The sequence below is a fragment of the Yarrowia lipolytica genome, chromosome 1E (genome assembly GCF_001761485.1).
Source record: "Yarrowia lipolytica chromosome 1E, complete sequence".
NCBI lineage: Eukaryota > Fungi > Ascomycota > Dipodascomycetes > Dipodascales > Yarrowia > Yarrowia lipolytica.
In genome coordinates, this window is record NC_090774.1 from 1,088,854 (window position 1) to 1,106,474 (window position 17,621).

At 49.1% G+C, this 17,621-nt stretch overlaps 4 protein-coding genes across 4 annotated transcripts; 3 read left to right on the plus strand and 1 right to left on the minus strand.

The window, feature by feature from the left end:
• Positions 1-1,101: 1,101 nt before the first annotated feature.
• Positions 1,102-2,016, plus strand: YALI1_E10899g (uncharacterized protein; the record flags this gene model as incomplete). Its single annotated transcript, XM_503711.3, has 1 exon — positions 1,102-2,016. The coding sequence occupies one exon, from the start codon at positions 1,102-1,104 to the stop codon at positions 2,014-2,016; it is 915 nt and encodes a 304-aa protein (XP_503711.3).
• A 2,564-nt stretch (positions 2,017-4,580) lies between these two features.
• YALI1_E10934g (uncharacterized protein) lies at positions 4,581-5,036 on the plus strand (the record flags this gene model as incomplete). Its single annotated transcript, XM_503712.2, has 1 exon — positions 4,581-5,036. The coding sequence occupies one exon, from the start codon at positions 4,581-4,583 to the stop codon at positions 5,034-5,036; it is 456 nt and encodes a 151-aa protein (XP_503712.2).
• A 1,256-nt stretch (positions 5,037-6,292) lies between these two features.
• YALI1_E10951g (uncharacterized protein) lies at positions 6,293-11,415 on the plus strand (the record flags this gene model as incomplete). Its single annotated transcript, XM_503713.3, has 3 exons — positions 6,293-6,484; positions 6,607-10,740; positions 11,077-11,415. 3 exons carry the CDS (start codon positions 6,293-6,295, stop codon positions 11,413-11,415), a joined length of 4,665 nt encoding a protein of 1,554 aa, XP_503713.3.
• Positions 11,416-11,646: 231 nt separating this feature from the next.
• On the minus strand, positions 11,647-16,605 carry YALI1_E11048g (uncharacterized protein; the record flags this gene model as incomplete). The annotated part of the gene is made up of 2 exons (XM_503715.4): positions 11,647-15,987; positions 16,573-16,605. 2 exons carry the CDS (start codon positions 16,603-16,605, stop codon positions 11,647-11,649), a joined length of 4,374 nt encoding a protein of 1,457 aa, XP_503715.2.
• Between the last annotated feature and the right edge of the window lie 1,016 nt (positions 16,606-17,621).

Sequence of the window (17,621 nt, forward strand, 5' to 3'; positions counted from 1 at the left end):
TATCGCATCTCCGAGATCTGGCTGCATGTACGCGTCAAACGCTAAGTTTCCGAATACGATATTACGATCGGTCAGAATGGGTGATATGGAGATGTAAAGGCTACAAAGGGTAGATATAAATGATATTTGGACTCCGCAGAAAAAATCTATATGTTCATCTCAGCTGTAGCAAGTTGTACTATGAAAAAATCACATCTCAATTTCTCTGTCCAACTCTAAATAAGCACTCCGTTTGACAGTTCTAGACGAGCAATCCAACTTGTCGGGGATGGTCTCTGGAGACTGCAATAGTGGATCTATGACGATGGAAGAAACTCCCTTCCTGAAACTGCCATGTTCGGAGTACTTAACTGCTTTGAAAAAGCTGAAAGACAGAGAATTGGGCAACGTGCTCGATATTCCCACAAACCCCCTTATTTTTCCATGTTACCTGTCTCGTCCCAATCGGGCAAGTCGACACTGTACAGGGAGAAGCTAAAGAGTGCACAGGGTGATAATTATGGGGAGCATTTATTTCGCGTTTCCCGTGAGCTATCGAGGTGGAAATTTGACCAGAAGACTCCTCAAGAGACACTGAGTTGATTCCTCTTTTCAAAAATCAAATTCGTTCGTTTTCAGGCTCTTTTTACCACCTCCACTTTTACGCCCCTCCATTTTAACTCCATGCACCGTTCGCTTAATCCGAGCCCTTGATTCAGCATATAAATGTTAGCAGATCCGTTGGAGGAAGCCAAGGTGCAATTTGCAGGTTTTCTGGAGTGACCACATACTACGACACGAACTTTCGAAACTCTTTCAGCCCTTCCCGGACTCTCTACGCCGAACTACACTCCAGGATACACGTTTCTTCGCTTACTAACACGGCTGTGAGCAGAGAGACTCGGTATATTCGACCACCAACTATTTTAAACGACAGATACATTGCCTTATCACATATCTGTGGAGTATCTCAGCTCAGCAATCGACCCTCGATCTTATCTGAATCCCCCATCGTTTGTCTGTTACCTCTTCTTTACCCAAAGAGGAAGTAAAACAAACTAGAACAGTCGCTACTACGATCGACACAATTCTACTCAAACCTCTGAGACACAGTTATCAACCATGATGAACTTATTACGGAGAAAAGACTCGTCAAGAGCAATGACTCTACCCGGCAGAGAAGGTGACCGGGAGCGGGCAGCTGCACTAGAGGAACAGATCAAAATTTTGGCCGAAACAGCTTCTCAGGCTCTAGATAGAGTCGGAGAACTCGAACAGGAGGTTGCTAAGCAGCAGAAGGAGATTGAAGCATATAAGACGGAGGTTGGCGAAAAGCAACTGTGCATTGAACGACTCAGTAATGAGGTCGGGGAACTTATGACCCAATCTGTGACATGCCGTGACTCCAACGACGCTCATGGGACTCCCCAGAAACAATGTGCGAAATGCAAGTCACGTGAACTCATCACTTCAAAGTCAGTAAGCACCCAGACTACAGTAGCAACAACCACCAAGATCAAGGCCGAAGACACCAGAGTCGGTGCACGTGGGCAGACCGATTCAGCTGTCTCACGTGGCGGTCTATCTCGTGACTCCATCCAGTCTCAGGACTCTCATAACTCTCATGACTCTCATGACTCTCATGACTCTGCGGCCCACATTGAGCACGTGGCTCGAGTGGTTGTTGCAGAGGAGATGACACGGCCCCGCGGAGTGTCTACTTCAACATCAACGACCGCGGACTCTTCGTTTTCGTCGTCTGTGCACTCGTCGCCATCACGTGACTCGTCACGTGACTCGTCCTTTACCGAGTTGTCTGATTTCTCCGACGACGACATTGGAGCTGTTCGAACCGTGATCATGTCGGCTGAACAAATCAAGGCTGTGGACAGAAGCAACCTTGAGCATCACGTGACTCAGCTGCAGCGGTTGCTCAAGAAGAGCCAGTCACGTGACGACGATCTATTCCGGATGCAAAAGTTGGAAGCTGCTCTGGTCGCAGTTTCTCGGGCCAGGGCTGTTTTGAGAAAGGCCTGAGTTGACTTCGGTCTTTCCAAGTCACATGAGCGATACCCTAACAATATTTATAAGTACACTAATTAATGATTTATGACAGATGGGTGGGAGTACGAGTATTTTAGGCGTTTTATATAATCTGTGGTAGCTACCACGTAGCGTCATGTTCGTGTTCCGACAAGTACAAGTAAGAGGTATTTGCGGTCAAGTAGTACCTGATGGAATAATGGGAATTGTTACCTCATTGGTGTCTGTATATACAGACTCCGATCGGAAAATCAGTCAATCAAACGCAGATACTCGAACATGTATTCGTTCAAGTATATGCCTCTACATTACGATACTACAAGTAGAATATTGCTCTTGTCTATGATCATTGGAACATAAATAGCTTCGTATCATTATGTGCCGATGACGCGACTGACTCGTGGGCAATCGTAGATACGCAATTTGTTTATGGGCGTAGACCAGGACTGAGACTTGTCATTGAGTGTAACTGCGAAGGTCAGAGGCCCTCTTGGTAAAGCCAAGACTATTGATGTAAATAAGTCTCATGGCTACCCGCAGACTTCTCACCAACAGAAGAAGCGTTACAAAAGACGAGGTTGATACCTTACAAGGCATCAGAGATTTTTAAAATCACTGTTTCATACTTCAAATCAAGAGCGATACTAAAATAACAGTACATACTAACATGTACAGTTTTAGCCGAGATATATCCTTCATTTCATTTCATTACATCAGCTGAATCAGCTCTCTCTGCTTTTGTGCTATCCGCCCATCTCCGCATCTATGAAACGATATCACCATCACCAACTTCAGCTCATCGTATTCACTAATAAATGAGTTCCGATAATGCACCTGGTCGAAAATTATCGGTCACTAAGAGGTCTATATTTTTCTAGTATGTTGTTGACGACGGCTGGCCTTGCGATTATATTGGCCAATGCGCACATTCAAGTATTGCTCGCAAATCAACAGAACCAAGACTCTTGTCTCAATAGATTGATATTGGTCACAGTTCAATCGTCAACTACTGGCAATGATTTCACTTGTAAGTGTTGGTCAGTGCTACAGGTGCTTGTATTTGTCCGCTGATATTGATGTCTGCCCTGACTAAGAAGTAACCATAGACCATCTTGGACATGTAGTCTTGCTTGAAGAGTGGGTCTTCGTATAGTACCCACGCTTAGCTCTGATTTGATATCTCCGTACGCTCCAGGGGCCGAAATCTAGTGCTAAGAACGGGCCAACCCTCACTGGTAACAAGTTCGGGACTCGGCGAGGATAGGTGGACATACCCTGTCTATTGTAGTGAGCACCTCTTCATGTTGGTTCTATAGGTCAACTACCATTTACCAATCCAATACCAACCACAGTACGACGATACAGAACCGTACACCTGAGAAGAGCACACTTGTTTTTGATGCCAAGGTGCTATGTTGGTCCAGACGCGATTCAATCACAAGGGTATTGACTCGACAGCCATCACGAATCAGGGAAGAGTGAAAAAGACAATCAATTGCACGGATAGTTTCCAGAGTCCTTTTCAGCAATTCTCTATAAAATGTTTTATATATTCTTTCTTTTTGGAAGCTTAAACGCTTCGCAAGATCTCAACATGGAGAGAGGAGTGTCAAACGATGTATTATGAAATGAAATGTTTGATGATAATAGTATCATTGTAATCTTCGAGGTCTGAGGATTCCGTATATCTCATTTATTCCCTCAATATACTGTATCTCTAACTGACAACGACAACTGTCATATTTGGGGACGAAGGGGCTTTGCTCCTCATCTCAGACCAGCTATACTTACTTGATCTAGGAATTACTGGTAGCAAAATGACTTTTTCGAAAATCCCAACAACATCACAGCAATTTGAACCCATCTACTATAACGGCACGGTGTTCGACCAAATTGTTCATATTTGTAGTATTTAAACCTTAATAGATTTAAGGCCCGGAAATGGAGGAATTAAATGACATCGATTTTCGGAGGTGACTCTGAAAACGCGTACTTTGGCAGCGACGCCCAAAAAAATCCCCGGAGTTTATCTTTTCCGGCTGTTGTCCCCGTGACTAGGACTGCATCTAGCATGCGCTGTGGCGGGTCTACACCGCGACGTGATAATTGCACCAGGCATCGATCTACATTTCTGAAGGAGCCACGCACCCGACAAAGCGATATACGGCAGTTCTTATTGACCGTCGATCACGCAAGGAGTGTAAAAAAGGAGTTTACAACGATTTACCACGATTTCCACAGTTACCACGGTTCTCACGTTTCCAGGATTTCCACGGTTTATCACAATTTACGAATTGTACGACCTACTGCGGCACTGGTTCCTTGGAACGTTTCCCGACATACAATTGGAAGATATATGCATCAAGACAATTAGAACTTGGATTCACGCACACACTCACACACACACACACACACACACTCTCTCTCTCTCTCTCTCTCTCTCTCTCTGAGATTGCATTTCGTAACTTCTTCAACCTGGACGGTGACATCCACTCTCTCCACTCCTGTGTTTCTCTGTGTAAGCAACAGAATCCTCCTTTGACTTGTCGAATCACGTCATGGACGAAACGATACACACCCTGATCACATCCCTAGGGTCTATCAAAGACCCATCGACCCGCACAGCAACAGACGCATTCGAGATCCGGACGTCGCACTTTGGGAACCTGGTCACTCTCACGCAAGAGTCACGTAACGCGTTTGTGGCTCTTACCTACTTGTTGCCTCATTTCGACGATGCGCTGGGTCTGTTGGATTCCGCCGAGTTCAAGAAACTGTGCGATACGCGCTGGGAGGTGAAGATGCCACGCGAGGAGTTTCGTCTAGTCGATATCCATGCCATGTTCTGCACTTGTCACGACTACGCTGTTGCCTGCTACGGAGACGATGCGCAGAAACAAATCGCATACTTTCCACGCCATCAACCGTTTGACGAATACGCTGGAGTGCAGGGGATATGTAAGCATTTGGTGGCGGTTTACATTAGGAAGTACTCGGGTTTGTTTCCGTCGTAGGGGTTTTCGACATGGCGATTCCGTTTCAAGAACCCGAGTTGATCAAGGTCATTATTTATTTACTGCAGAGCTATAGACAGCAGTCGATGCAGCTGTGTTGCTCTTACTTACGTCTTTCTTAAACCTACTTGAACGTTTGTTAATATCGTGAAAAAGTGTGGGCGTGTACTTAACTAAACTTGGAGATTCATCTAGTGGGCTACTACTTGAGTCACAGATGGCCACGAAGAGTACTAGTATCGGGACACCATACAGTCATTTCTCAGATCAACGGATAGATGCATCAGATCAACGGATTCAGAAGATATGACTGAACATCTAGACTACTTGTAGTCATCTTTCTTTAAATTGATACGAGATACATTGACTGCGACACATCTATATGTTTCCTCATGTCTACCCATACCATACCCAATGATACCGAGCGTTAGCTGACAATACAACTTTTTTCAATCTGACATTTTGCTCAAATTCCACCGAGTACTCTACCATCATAAGTCCCTTGTTCAGTTAATTACACCGTACCTACCGCAGTTCCTTCGCGCCTATTTTCAGCTCCAAGTGACGTGACCTCAGCATGTGGAAGAGTGCCCGATTCTACAACCGCGGATACTTTCGACGTATGCGGGAATTGTGATTGGCCAGAAAGAAAATCCCACAATTGTACTGCTGTTTCTACGGCTTTCGTTGTTCGATGGTTGTTCAATATGAAGGTTCGTCGTATCTGTCTCCGCGCTCATTTATCTGCAGACACTGCAGACACGGCATTGATAAGCCACAGATAAACAGCTATCATACTTGTACGTCTTGGCGGCAAGTTGGTGGTTCGGATACCTGTTCAATATCAGTTTCGAGAAAGAAAATAACAGCTAACATTTCTTTTTCTATTGTACAGAACTGGTATATCTCCTCAGTCACAATTGCACCTCTGATTCCATCTGATATATAGGAAGCCTTTGTTTCAGTTTGGGTTTCCGTGTCTACCTCTCTGATGCGACTTCTGATGCGCGCGTGCGATTGCGGCACAGTCTCCAAGAGAGCCGTGCCTTTCTCTCAGTGACAAACAATGACATACACCCCTGAACGTATATAATCTAAAACGACTAGCTCAGCAACATCTGTATAGACTCTCTGAATTCATCCAAGAATCGTGGCTGCTCCGAAAAACCTTAGTGGGCGTGCCATCCCGGACTCTTAAGCACCCCGGTGCTGCCAGTACATAACAATCTCTTCACTCGTCCTCAACCTCAACCTCAATGTCGCTGTGCAACGACCCAGAGGGGTGGCAGCTGCTGACCAACTACTACGATGTGTCTCCATGCGTTTCGCAGAACGTCTTCTTCATTCTCCCGGGCTCAGTGGCCGCGCTATTCGGTGTACCAGCTGTTGTCCATCTCTACTTTCAGCCAGGTAAACGTCCTGCCGTTTGGAGCTACACGTTGAAACAGGTGAGTATCTCAGACGAAGGGTACAGCAAAGGTTCCAGCACGAATACTACAATTCCTACTTGTATTGTACAGTCAATGTTCCATCGTGAATCTCCACACAACACCGTCTCATACTAACATAGATTCTTACACTCATTCAACTGTCAATTGCGGTTTCTATCCCCTTTACGACCACGTTCCAACACGATCTGCGCCATTGGTCCCCCCTGGTGCTCGCTTTTGGCTCCATTATCATCTTCTTCATCCAAAAGCTCGAGTTTGAGAAACGGAAACCCTCCAGCACCGTCGCCCTTTCTTTCTGGGGCCTCCAGACTCTCGACTCGGCCATTGTTGTCTATGGGCTTGGTATCAGAGGCTTTGACGAAGCAACCTACGTCGTCTCACTTATCTCAATCGCCTTCCTGGGCCTCTTCAATCTAGTCCTTGAGACCACATACAGCCCATCCTCAGAGCCTGCCTTCTACGATGACTCTAACTTATTCGTCAAACTGACTTACTCCTACGTGAGTCCCATTCTCAGCAAGGGAATCAATTCCATGCTCAAGATCGGAAACGTCCCGAAACCTCCTCTGGAATTGCGAAGTCAGTACATCTTCAGGGAGTTCAGTGAGGTGTGGGGACCGAAGATCGACCTATACACCAAGGCAGCTGCAAAGGACCCCGAAACTGCAAAGTTCCCTTCCCTAATTGCCACCTTCTCCTACATCCATGGTTATGATTATCTCAAGATCTCCCTTCTGCAGGTCTTCTCAATAGTGGTACCTTTTGTCCAGCCTTTGCTACTGAAGCAACTCATTCTGTTTGTCGCGAAATATAACAACGGACTTGCCCCGTTGTCCCAGGGTATTTCCATTGTGTTTGCTGCCGGTTCAATGATGCTGTTAAGAACCATTATTGAAAGCAAAGAAGAACTCATGACCAACAACCTCATGCTGCGAATTGAAACGGCTCTCAGTCAGACTGTCCACGAGAAGGCTCTCAGACTTTCCACCGCAGCCGTTGCCGACACCTCTATTGGAGAGATTGTCAATATTCTATCCAACAGTGTCAAACAGTTGACCAGCGTTGTTTCTTACCTGCATATGATCTGGTCTATCCCCCTTCAAATTACCATTTGTTGGCTGACAATGTACAGCATGATCGGCAACGCCATGTGGGTGGGGATGGCAGCATTGCTCTTGGTTGTTCCCTTCACTGCTTTCATCTCCAAGCTGAAGATGGGTCTGTTTCTGGCCATGCAGGGCATCTGCGAAAGCAGATATACTGTCACCAACAACCTCCTGTCCAACATCAAGTCTGTCAAGCTGTATGGATGGGAACCAACCTTTTATGGCAAAGTAGAGAAGATAAGAAACGAAGAAGAGCTTGCAATCGTGCGAAAAATGTCCTACCTTAGCGCCATTGAAAGCATTCTGATGAGAACTTGCAACAACCTCGCTGCTACCGCTTCCTTCGCCTTCATCGTGTTGTTCCAGCACATCCCTCTTTCAGCTGCCAGTGCCATTCCTGCTCTAAATCTGTTTACGCGTCTTCTTATGCCATTCATGTTTGTTCCCTACATTGTCCAGTTTGGCATCCAGGCCTGGGTTGCCTTGACTAAGATTAATAACTTCCTTGGTCTCACTGAAGTTGAAAAGTTCAACGGACAGGAGCACATCCCAGACTCCTCCAAGTCTGTCCCTGTCAACGTCCATGGGTCCTTTTTTTGGGACAAACAGCTGGAAAAGGCTGCTTTGGAGAACATTTCGTACACCGCCGACAAAGGAGCCACTGTGTGCATCATCGGAAAAGTCGGGGCTGGAAAGACCGCCACTCTGATGGCCACCCTGAATGAGCTGTTTGTCCAGAATGGATCAACATCAGTAACTGGGTCGGTAGCTTACTCATCACAAGTGCCTTGGATTCTCAACTCCACAGTAAAAGACAACATTCTGTTTGGATCCCGTGAAGACCCAATCTTTTACAATCTGGTGATTGAAGCTTGTGCCCTGACCCATGATCTACAGCTTCTTGCCGATGGAGATCAAACAGAGGTCGGAGAGAAAGGTATCTCGTTGTCTGGTGGACAGAAGGCCCGACTTTCAATTGCCCGTGCTGTCTATTCACGTGCTGATGTGCAACTGTACGATGATCCCCTGTCGGCTGTTGACGAGCACGTCCAAGCTCATTTGATCAAAAACGTTTTTGGACCTCGTGGTCTATTGAGTAGCAAGACAGTTGTTGTTGCTACCAACACGGTTAACCTGCTTCGACACTCCTCTACCATTCATCTTATTGAAGACAAGACGTTTGTTGAGTCGGGAGAGTTCTCCGAACTCATGACGAGAGATGGAAAGATCAAAAAGCTGGTGGATGAGTTCCAGACTCAAGCCGGTGAGTCTACCCCGGATGCCAGTAAGGTCATTGATGCCATTGAGGTTGACGACAAGCGTATCGAGTCCGACGCTAAACACCCGTTCTCTCTGCGTAGAGCCTCTTCCATTTCGCACTTTTCAGTGATCACTGTTGCTGACGATGATGCTAGACGTACCAGAGTTGAAGATGAGGTAAAGGAAACAGAGGCTCTAAACTTCGTTGAGCTATACAAAAAGTACTTTGTTGCAGTAGGATACATCAACATGGGGGTGTACCTTGTTCTCTCTCTCGTTGGATCAGCCCTCACTATCGCCAGTACTTACTGGGTGGCCGAGTGGGGCAGCGACAAGATCGACCTGAGTGACATTCAGCTAGTTCTTGGATATTTCTTTATTAGATTTGCCTCTGCACTCTTTGAAGCGTTTGGTGGTCTAGCTTTCTCTACTTTTGGAGCTGTTCGAGCCTCCAAATCGCTTCATGAACGAATGCTTAAGGCGGTCTTGAGAGCTCCAATGTCCTTTTTTGAAGCAACTCCACTGGGTCGCCTGACTACTCGCTTTTCACAGGACATCGCAAAACTCGACTGGATGATGAACAACTTCATTACCCGGCTTGCCACAGCTGTTATCACTTCCTTCAGCAGCCTAGTTCTGATCGTCGGGTCTTCCCCTTCAACTCTAGTAGTCGTACCCCCGGCCCTGTATCTCTACAGAATCATTCAGAAATACTATCTGATCACCTCCCGACAGGTGCGTCGTCTATCAGCTGCAACCATGTCGCCAGTGGTGTCCCATTTCCAGGAAACCCTCAACGGACTTACGACTGTTCGAGCGTTTGGGAAGTCACGGTTTTTTTCTACCAAGTCAACTGCTCACATTGATGTGCGAACAAAGATGGAATTCTTGTCATACTCTCTTCAGCAATGGCTTGGATTGAGACTCACCACAATAGGAGTAGTCATTTTCCTGTCCAGTGGACTTTCTCTTGTCGCTACTTTACACTGGAAACCTCTTTCAGCCGGTTTGGTCGGTCTCGTAATGAGCTACGCGTCCACCATCTCATCATGTCTCAGCGAAGTTGTGAAAGCGGCCATCAGTGTGGAGCAGGAGTCTGTGGTTCTTGAAAGAATCTTCGAGTTCTGTCAAATCGAGCCGGAAGCCCCTCCGAAAGCAAAGGAGCCTGCTGCCCACTGGCCCAATGAGGGCAGAATCACGTTCTCCAACTACTCCACCAAGTACCGGGCCAACTTGGACCCCGTCCTCAACGAGCTCTCATTCAACATCAAACCCCGGGAAAAAGTTGGAGTTGTGGGACGGACTGGAGCCGGAAAGTCCTCTCTCACTATGGCACTGTTCCGTATCATTGAAGCATCAGGCGGATCAATCACCATTGATGGAGAAGAAATATCAAACATTGGACTCCAAGACCTCCGTTCCAGACTGTCGATCATCCCCCAAGATGCTCAGATGTTTGAGGGAACCATCAAGACAAACCTTGACCCTTCGGGCAAGTTCTCCGATACAGAGCTGCTTCAGGTTCTAGAACACGCGTCTTTGAAGAAGTTCGCAGACGACAATGAGGGCCTCGAAACCAAGCTCAGCGACGGCGGCAGCAACTTGTCTCTGGGCCAGAAGCAGCTTATTTGTCTGGGTCGTGCACTTCTGACACCTTCGATTCTGGTTCTGGACGAAGCTACGGCTGCTGTTGACTATGAGACAGACAAGTTGATTCAAAAGACTATCCGTCGCGAGTTCAAGGACCGAACAATTCTTACCATCGCCCATCGACTCAACACTGTTATGGATAGTGATCGGATTCTGGTTCTGGATGCTGGCAACGTGGTTGAGTTTGACACTCCAGAAGAGCTACTAAAGAACAAGAATTCGCTCTTTTACGCCCTGGTGAATGCCAATAACGGTGACAAGCTGGACACATAATTGTAATAATGATAGGCGTTGATTCACAGTACACAGTATGTAGTGTGCTAAAGAGAAGGTCATCTGTATAGACAGTATCTCCAATTATTACCAACTTTCGCGACGGAAATATATAGAAGACGGGCTCTAAGAGTTTTCTCACTTCCCTGCAAACATCAAAAACCCACCCACTGACTTTAGTATTGCCCATATATAGACCTACGCTAGTACCCCTCAAACACGTTTCCATGTCTCGAGTCTGTTTGGTCGTATTTAGACCGAGTATCAGGGCTATAAAATGACCCAAACGACTCTCCTCAGCCTGAGCGTCTCTTGTTTGTGCCTCTATTGACGGACATGGCCGACTTTGAAGATAGCGACTACGACGAGGAGTTCGACGAGGACTACTATGAGGACTTACCTGCAACCAGGCAACAATGCCTAGAACAGATATCTCATCTGGAAGAAGACATCCAGGAAAATAATACCAATAAGAGAAACCTGCTGAAAGAAATCGAAACTCAACCCGGACCTGCTACCGAAGATCAGGACGAGCTGCTATGGTTCATTGAGGACGCTGGAAGACGGATGGATGAGCACATGGAGAATCTCAAGAGACTTCTGAGCAAAGATGAGTGGCAGGGAGAGAAAGAGAAATAGTGCTTTAATGAACTCACATATTCTGTTAATATTCTACGTGTACTGAATGTACGCTTGCTGTTCTTGTACATTACTTTTACGTCGCTGTCAGTACTGCACTCGCACTGTCTGGAAACCACAGTATTCAACTCGTAGCAGAAACTCACACCTTCACAACTTGTACAAGCTATGGCCATTAAATATAAACAATACATTAAATATACCTGTCCTACCAGAGTCTTTTCTACTCGTCTACTCCGTCTTCGGCTTTTTGATCTCCTCCACCTTCTTTTCCTCCTCTCCCTCAGCACCTCTCTTGACGCCTCGGTTCTCCTTGCCCTTGACAAACGATGCCTCATCCTGATCATCGTCAAGCAGCCACAGTGCCACATCTCGTGACGGCTTGGAGTTGACCTCCTCCTCGTGACTCTGGCTCTGGCCACTCATGACCACATTCTGCACATGCTCCTTCTGTTTGGCTCGATCTCGCATTCGCTCTTCGATAGTACCCTTGACCAGCAGACGGTACACAGTCACCTGCCGGGTCTGTCCCAGTCGATGGGCTCGATCCATGGCCTGCGAATCGATCGTAGGGTTCCAGTCGGAATCATAGAAGATGACTGTGTCGGCAGCTGTCAAGTTGATACCCAGACCTCCAGCTCGAGTGGATAGCAAAAACACGAATAGCTCGGGCTTGGTCTGCCAGTCGTTGACGAGATCTCTTCGATCGGACAGCTTGGAGGAACCGTCCAGTCGACAGTAGTTGTACTGCTTGAACGTGAGGTACTCCTCGGCCAGGTCCATCATCTTGGTCATCTGGAAATAGACGAGAACACGGTGACCTCCAGCCTTCAACTCTGCGAGCAGCTCGTCCAGCTTGGCGAGCTTGCCAGAGCACGAGATGAACTTGGACATAGAGGGCATTCGCAGAGTGTTGATGCCGTTGAAGTCCAGCACCCGAGACGGGAACAGATCGTTGGGAGGCAGTGAAACAGACCCAGGAGTCAATGCAGTGACATTGGTGCCCTTTACCTCGGCCTCGGCCTTCTCCAACCACCACAGTTCCTGGCCAAGAGTGAGGGGTGTAAGGGCTCTTCGCACGTCCACGCCACCCATCTTCTCCTCCTGCTCAATCTGGAACCCTCGGTCACGGCAAACAAAGTCCACAGGAGGAGCAACGACGCGAGGGTCATATGCAGGCTCCAGTCGGTGGAGATACGAGTCGTAGAGAGTCTCAAAGACGTCAAATGGAGAAGGAGCAGGTGTGTACCTGGGCAGCGCACCGACGCTGGGAACATCACGATTGACCTCGTTAATAACACGCTCCATGACCCCCATCTGACTGACTCGGCTGACTCGGCCCACTCCTCCTTCCTCCTCGACCACAAGGTCTCTCTTTCGACCCATCCAAGAAGGCTCCCAGATGTTCAGATCGACCTTGAGCAGCTTATTCAAGCTACCGGCCTTGCTGTGTTCTCCAGGAACGTCCAAGAAGCCCCCCTCCCGGTACACGAGCTTGGGGACTTCAAAACTGATGAGGTTTCGATTGCTGCTTCCAATCCAAGTGTCTTTGTCAGAGCCACAGTTGGAAGGGCCAAAGTTATAGGCACTCTTCACATCGGCACGCTCAAACAAGTCGGGATGGTTGCAAACCTTTCGGAATTGCATGACCAGGTTCATCAGACTCTGAGTGTTCTCTTCAGAGCCACTCTGGGCCTTGGCAAGGAGCTCCTGCAGGTTGATCTGAGACTTCAGAATCTTGTACATGACTCGCTGCCGGGTGGTCAGGTTGCAGTACACATCAATCTCAATCTTATCGCCCAGCTCTTGCTGCACGTGCTTCTTAACTCGTCGCAACATGAACGGCTTCAGGATCATATGCAGTCGCTTGAGCTGCTGCTGGTCTAGCTGCGACTTTTCCTTGGCGTGCGACTCAATGTCCTTGGAAAACCATTCGGAAAACTCATCGTGCGAGTCGAAAAGAGAGGGCATGATGAAATGCAACAGCGCCCATAGTTCCTGCATGGAGTTCTGAATGGGAGTACCGGTCAAAAGCAGTCGGTTTCGGCACTGGAAAGCCAGCAGAGACTTCCATCGCGAAGAAGAAGACGACTTGATGGCCTGAGCCTCATCCAGAATCATGTATTGCCACTTCACTCGAGAAAAGTACTGGGCATCAGACACAACGAGCTGATATGAGGTGACCAGCACATGGAACGGCGAATCTCGCGTGTACTTGACATTCTTTCTGTCCCAGAATTTTCGCAAAATCTTTCGATCCTTACCATTACCCCAATAAGGCAACACTTTGAAGTCGGGGACAAACTTGGAGATTTCCTGCTGCCAGTTGTGGAGTGTGGAAGCAGGTGCGATCACAAGATATGGACCCCAGATGTTGTGGGTCTCGGCGAGATAGGCCATGACGGAGATCGACTGGACAGTCTTTCCCAGACCCATTTCGTCAGCAAGAATACCGTTGATACCCTGCTCGTACAGGTTGGCCAGCCAGTTGAGACCCTTAAGCTGGTATTCCTTGAGAGTGCAGTTGAGGAGTTTGGGCTGGGAGAGCTGTAGGTCTCCAAGAGACGTGGGGTTCTGAAAGGCGTCATCCGAGTCAGCTGCAGCGCCAGATTCGGCGGTAGGCGTCTCAGACTGCGCGTCGAACGCCTGGGCCTGCTGCTGGTTCCTTCGCACCTGATTATGAGCATTCTGCATGGCAATCTGCCGCAGCTTGTCGTCATCGTCTTCGTCAAAGTCCAGCTCTGCAGCCCGCTTCGTCTCCACATCGCTGCCACTTTTGGCAATCTTCTCCATGGCCTCGTAGTCCTCGTCACCGTCCTTGGCAGCCTCACCATCTTCCATCTCGTCAGTCTTGATCTTCCGACCGATGAAATGTGAGTATAGCTCTGTCTGGGTGAGCAAGAAATTGAGCTTCCTGGCTTGCCGCTTACTCTCTCGATCTTCCTCGTCCTTCTTGGCCTGGTCAAGAGCCTCCTTCTCGGCCTTCTTTCGCAGATCTCGCTCTTCCTTCTCATTTCTCTTCCAGAAAGAGAGCATCTCTCGCATAGCTCGTCGAGCCTTGCCTTGCATGTCCTTGATAGACTTGTTGGTTCGATATTGCCATCTTCGGGCCTCCTTGGACGCCAAAACAGCTGTTTTTCGGTGGTTGGACTGCTTCACGGCGATCGTTGCAGCCACAGTTTTGTGCACCTTGGCGGCGTCTCGACGTGCCATATCCTTCCAAATGGAATCATAGGCCTGATCAAGCTGCTTGGCAGCAGCCGCAGCTTCCTTAGCCGCCGCATTTTCTTCCCTAATCTCCCTGTCCTTCTCTCGCTGCTCTGCCTGGAGCTGTTTCTTCGTCTTTGGCTTGGGGGCAGGGGAAGCCTCCTTAGAGGAGGTTCCCGCTGCGACAGAAGCAGCAGCTGACGTCTTAGATACGGCCTTGCTTCGCTTCTTTGCCTTCGGAGTGGACACAGAAGAAGTTGTTGCGGCGGCAGCGGCGGCAGCGCCTGCAGCAGAGGAAGCTGACGCTGGTGCTGACGATGTGGAGGACACTGGGGCTGCTGATGATGACGACGATGCAGCAGGACTGGCCGATGTATGTGCGCCGGCCAGGCCACCACCCTCCTCGTACTCCACAAACGCCACACGCACAATCGCCTCCTTTTGCAGGGACGTCTTAGCGCTTTGCTTAACGGCTGCGTAGCGGGCTGCGTTTGTGTACGCCTTGGTTTTCGTGTATTCATCAATCACGACCTTGTCTCGCAACTCTTCCAGCTGCACCACGGCCTCCAGCCGGCTCTGGACCTGCTGTAGAAATCCCGTCTTGGCGTCTGCGTATGCGGGATCATCTGCATCCGCGGGTGGTGACTCCGGTGCAGAGTGATCGCCGTCAACAGACGTGTGACCCTGAATGGGAATCTGGATAGGCCACGGAGCCTGCTGCGGAATCTGCTGCTGCGACATGTAAATGCGGGGAGCGTACATGTCAGGTGGTGCCGGATGACCCTGATGGCCAGGGTGTCCTGGGTGGCCCTGGTGGCCGGGATGAGGACCCTGATGCTGCACCGGGTGAGGAGACATATTGGGATGACCCTGGGGGGACATGTGACCCGGATGCGGTGGTGGGGGGTGTTGATGCTGGGGATGGGGCTGCTGTTTGTGGTACATGGGCGGCGATGTGGAAGAGTGGTGCTGGTGCTGCAGCATGGGAGGTGAGTGCTGCGGCGAGTGGTGTGGATGCGGATGATGCTGGTGATGCTGCGGCAGCATCGGTGGCGACTGCTGTTGAGGATGCTGAGGATGCTGGGGGTGCTGCTGCTGCATGTAGTGCTGCTCGTGGCCCATCATGGGAGGCCCCGGCATGGTGTGTCCATTCTGAGGCGAATGCTGTGGCGAGATGTGCGGTGCCTGATGCGTCTGGTGGGGGGAGAGATGTGGTGGTGGTGGTGGATGGTGCAGAGCAGGAGGGGGCTGTTGCTGTAGTGGTGACTGCTGTTGTAGCGGTGGGGCCGGTGGCTGCTGAGAGGCATCCGATGCACGTCGTTCTCCACCAGAGAGAATCGATGAAATGGACATAGCCCCGCGGTTCTGTGTTAGTTAGATCGGTATCGTAGAGATGGCATGCGACATGGTTGATGAGAAGTGAGACATGGTAAACGGGATAGGGGAGCTGTGATAGGGCAGGACCGGAGTTTGAGATACTAACGTGTCGGATCCAGCCTCAGGATGCTCGATGGAGATGTATACGGCGATGACAGCCTCGTCAGCAAAGAGATCACCGTTTCCATATCACTTTCTATCACAGGCGGCACGAACGGTATCCCCATCGACCGTGGCAGAAGCATGATCGAGACACTTCACGGATGCAGAATCCCTTCAATGCCATCGGCTTCTCATCTTCGCGGCCCCGTTCAGGTCTTGTGGCATGTCACCGTGGTGCTACCCGGTTGACATAAGCAGCGGTGTGGGTGTGTGGCAATGGCAACAAGACAGAATCGAAACCGATCGGCTCGCCAAGGGCACCATCGTGCTCGCCGAGTCCCACCAAGTTGATTGCATCTTCTCCCGTCGCCCACAAACGTCTGTGGCAAAAAATACCATGTCTCCCTCCCTCGCCCCAAACCTCCCTCCTCGTAAGCCCGTATTCAGCCATCGCCAACTGGTAATACTCACGGTCTCATCGTGGTTGTTGTTATGGCCATTCATGGCTGTTTTCGTTGCTTGTCTTTTTGTGTCTGTCGTTCCGCGTCTTTGTGTCGTGGCTTGGTGGTGATGGATGGAGTCAACAATAAATTGTGCAGTGCTGTTGCGTTGGTCTCTTCCTGCCTCCAATCGAACTCGAGCGCAGCGAGAGTTCGAAGAAAAAAACCTGCCCGCTGTTTCTGGAGGTGCACCGCAACGAGAAGAGGAGTGGGGTGGGAAAATGGGAAAAATATGGGGAAAAGGGGAGGAGGTGAAAAGGGCCAGGTTGATGATTACCAAAAAAAAACTTGGTATTTATAAAAACCCCCCTTCATTTGTCAAATACCACTCCGCCCCATCTGCACCCTCCCTTCTTCCTCAGGGTTCCCAATAGTCTATCTATCGTATGCACCTGTGCTCCACCTTCCGGGGGTGTAGCAGAAAAAGCCGGATACAGCTCACACAATAAGGGGCAAAATCGAGCGGGCATGGAACAAGATGGGGATATTTGTGATGACTAATCCGACTTTTTAGAAAATCCCACAGCCATCCATCTGCACCCTCTCTTCGCGCCTTCCTACACTTTCCCAATCGCATGCTTCATGCGCTCGACTTTGACGTAATACTATGTAATGAAGTAGCTCTGGGTGAAGGTGGAAGTCTCCGAGAAATGGTGGGATAAACGTATGGAAATGCTGGCTGTAAAGATCTTTCTGTGGTGTTAATTGATACCGTTTTACTTTTTCTTGCTACAATTCAACTTTGCGGTGGCTCTTCCGCCCTACAAGTACCTGGTCATCACCGCAATGTCGAGCTCAGGACGGAAGACGTCTAACTCTCTCGATACTTGATATATGGAGACGGGGGTGCCGTCAATGTGCTCGGCTCGTCGCAAGGAAGCTGTTGGTGCCACTTTCGGCGCAAGTAGGCCCACATTAGCCAACCCCTTGACAGCCGACCGGGTTAGTTTTTAGCTCACGTTATTTCCACGCGTTGGGTGCAACCCTCAAACGTTTTCGCTGCATTATTCGAAAACCATC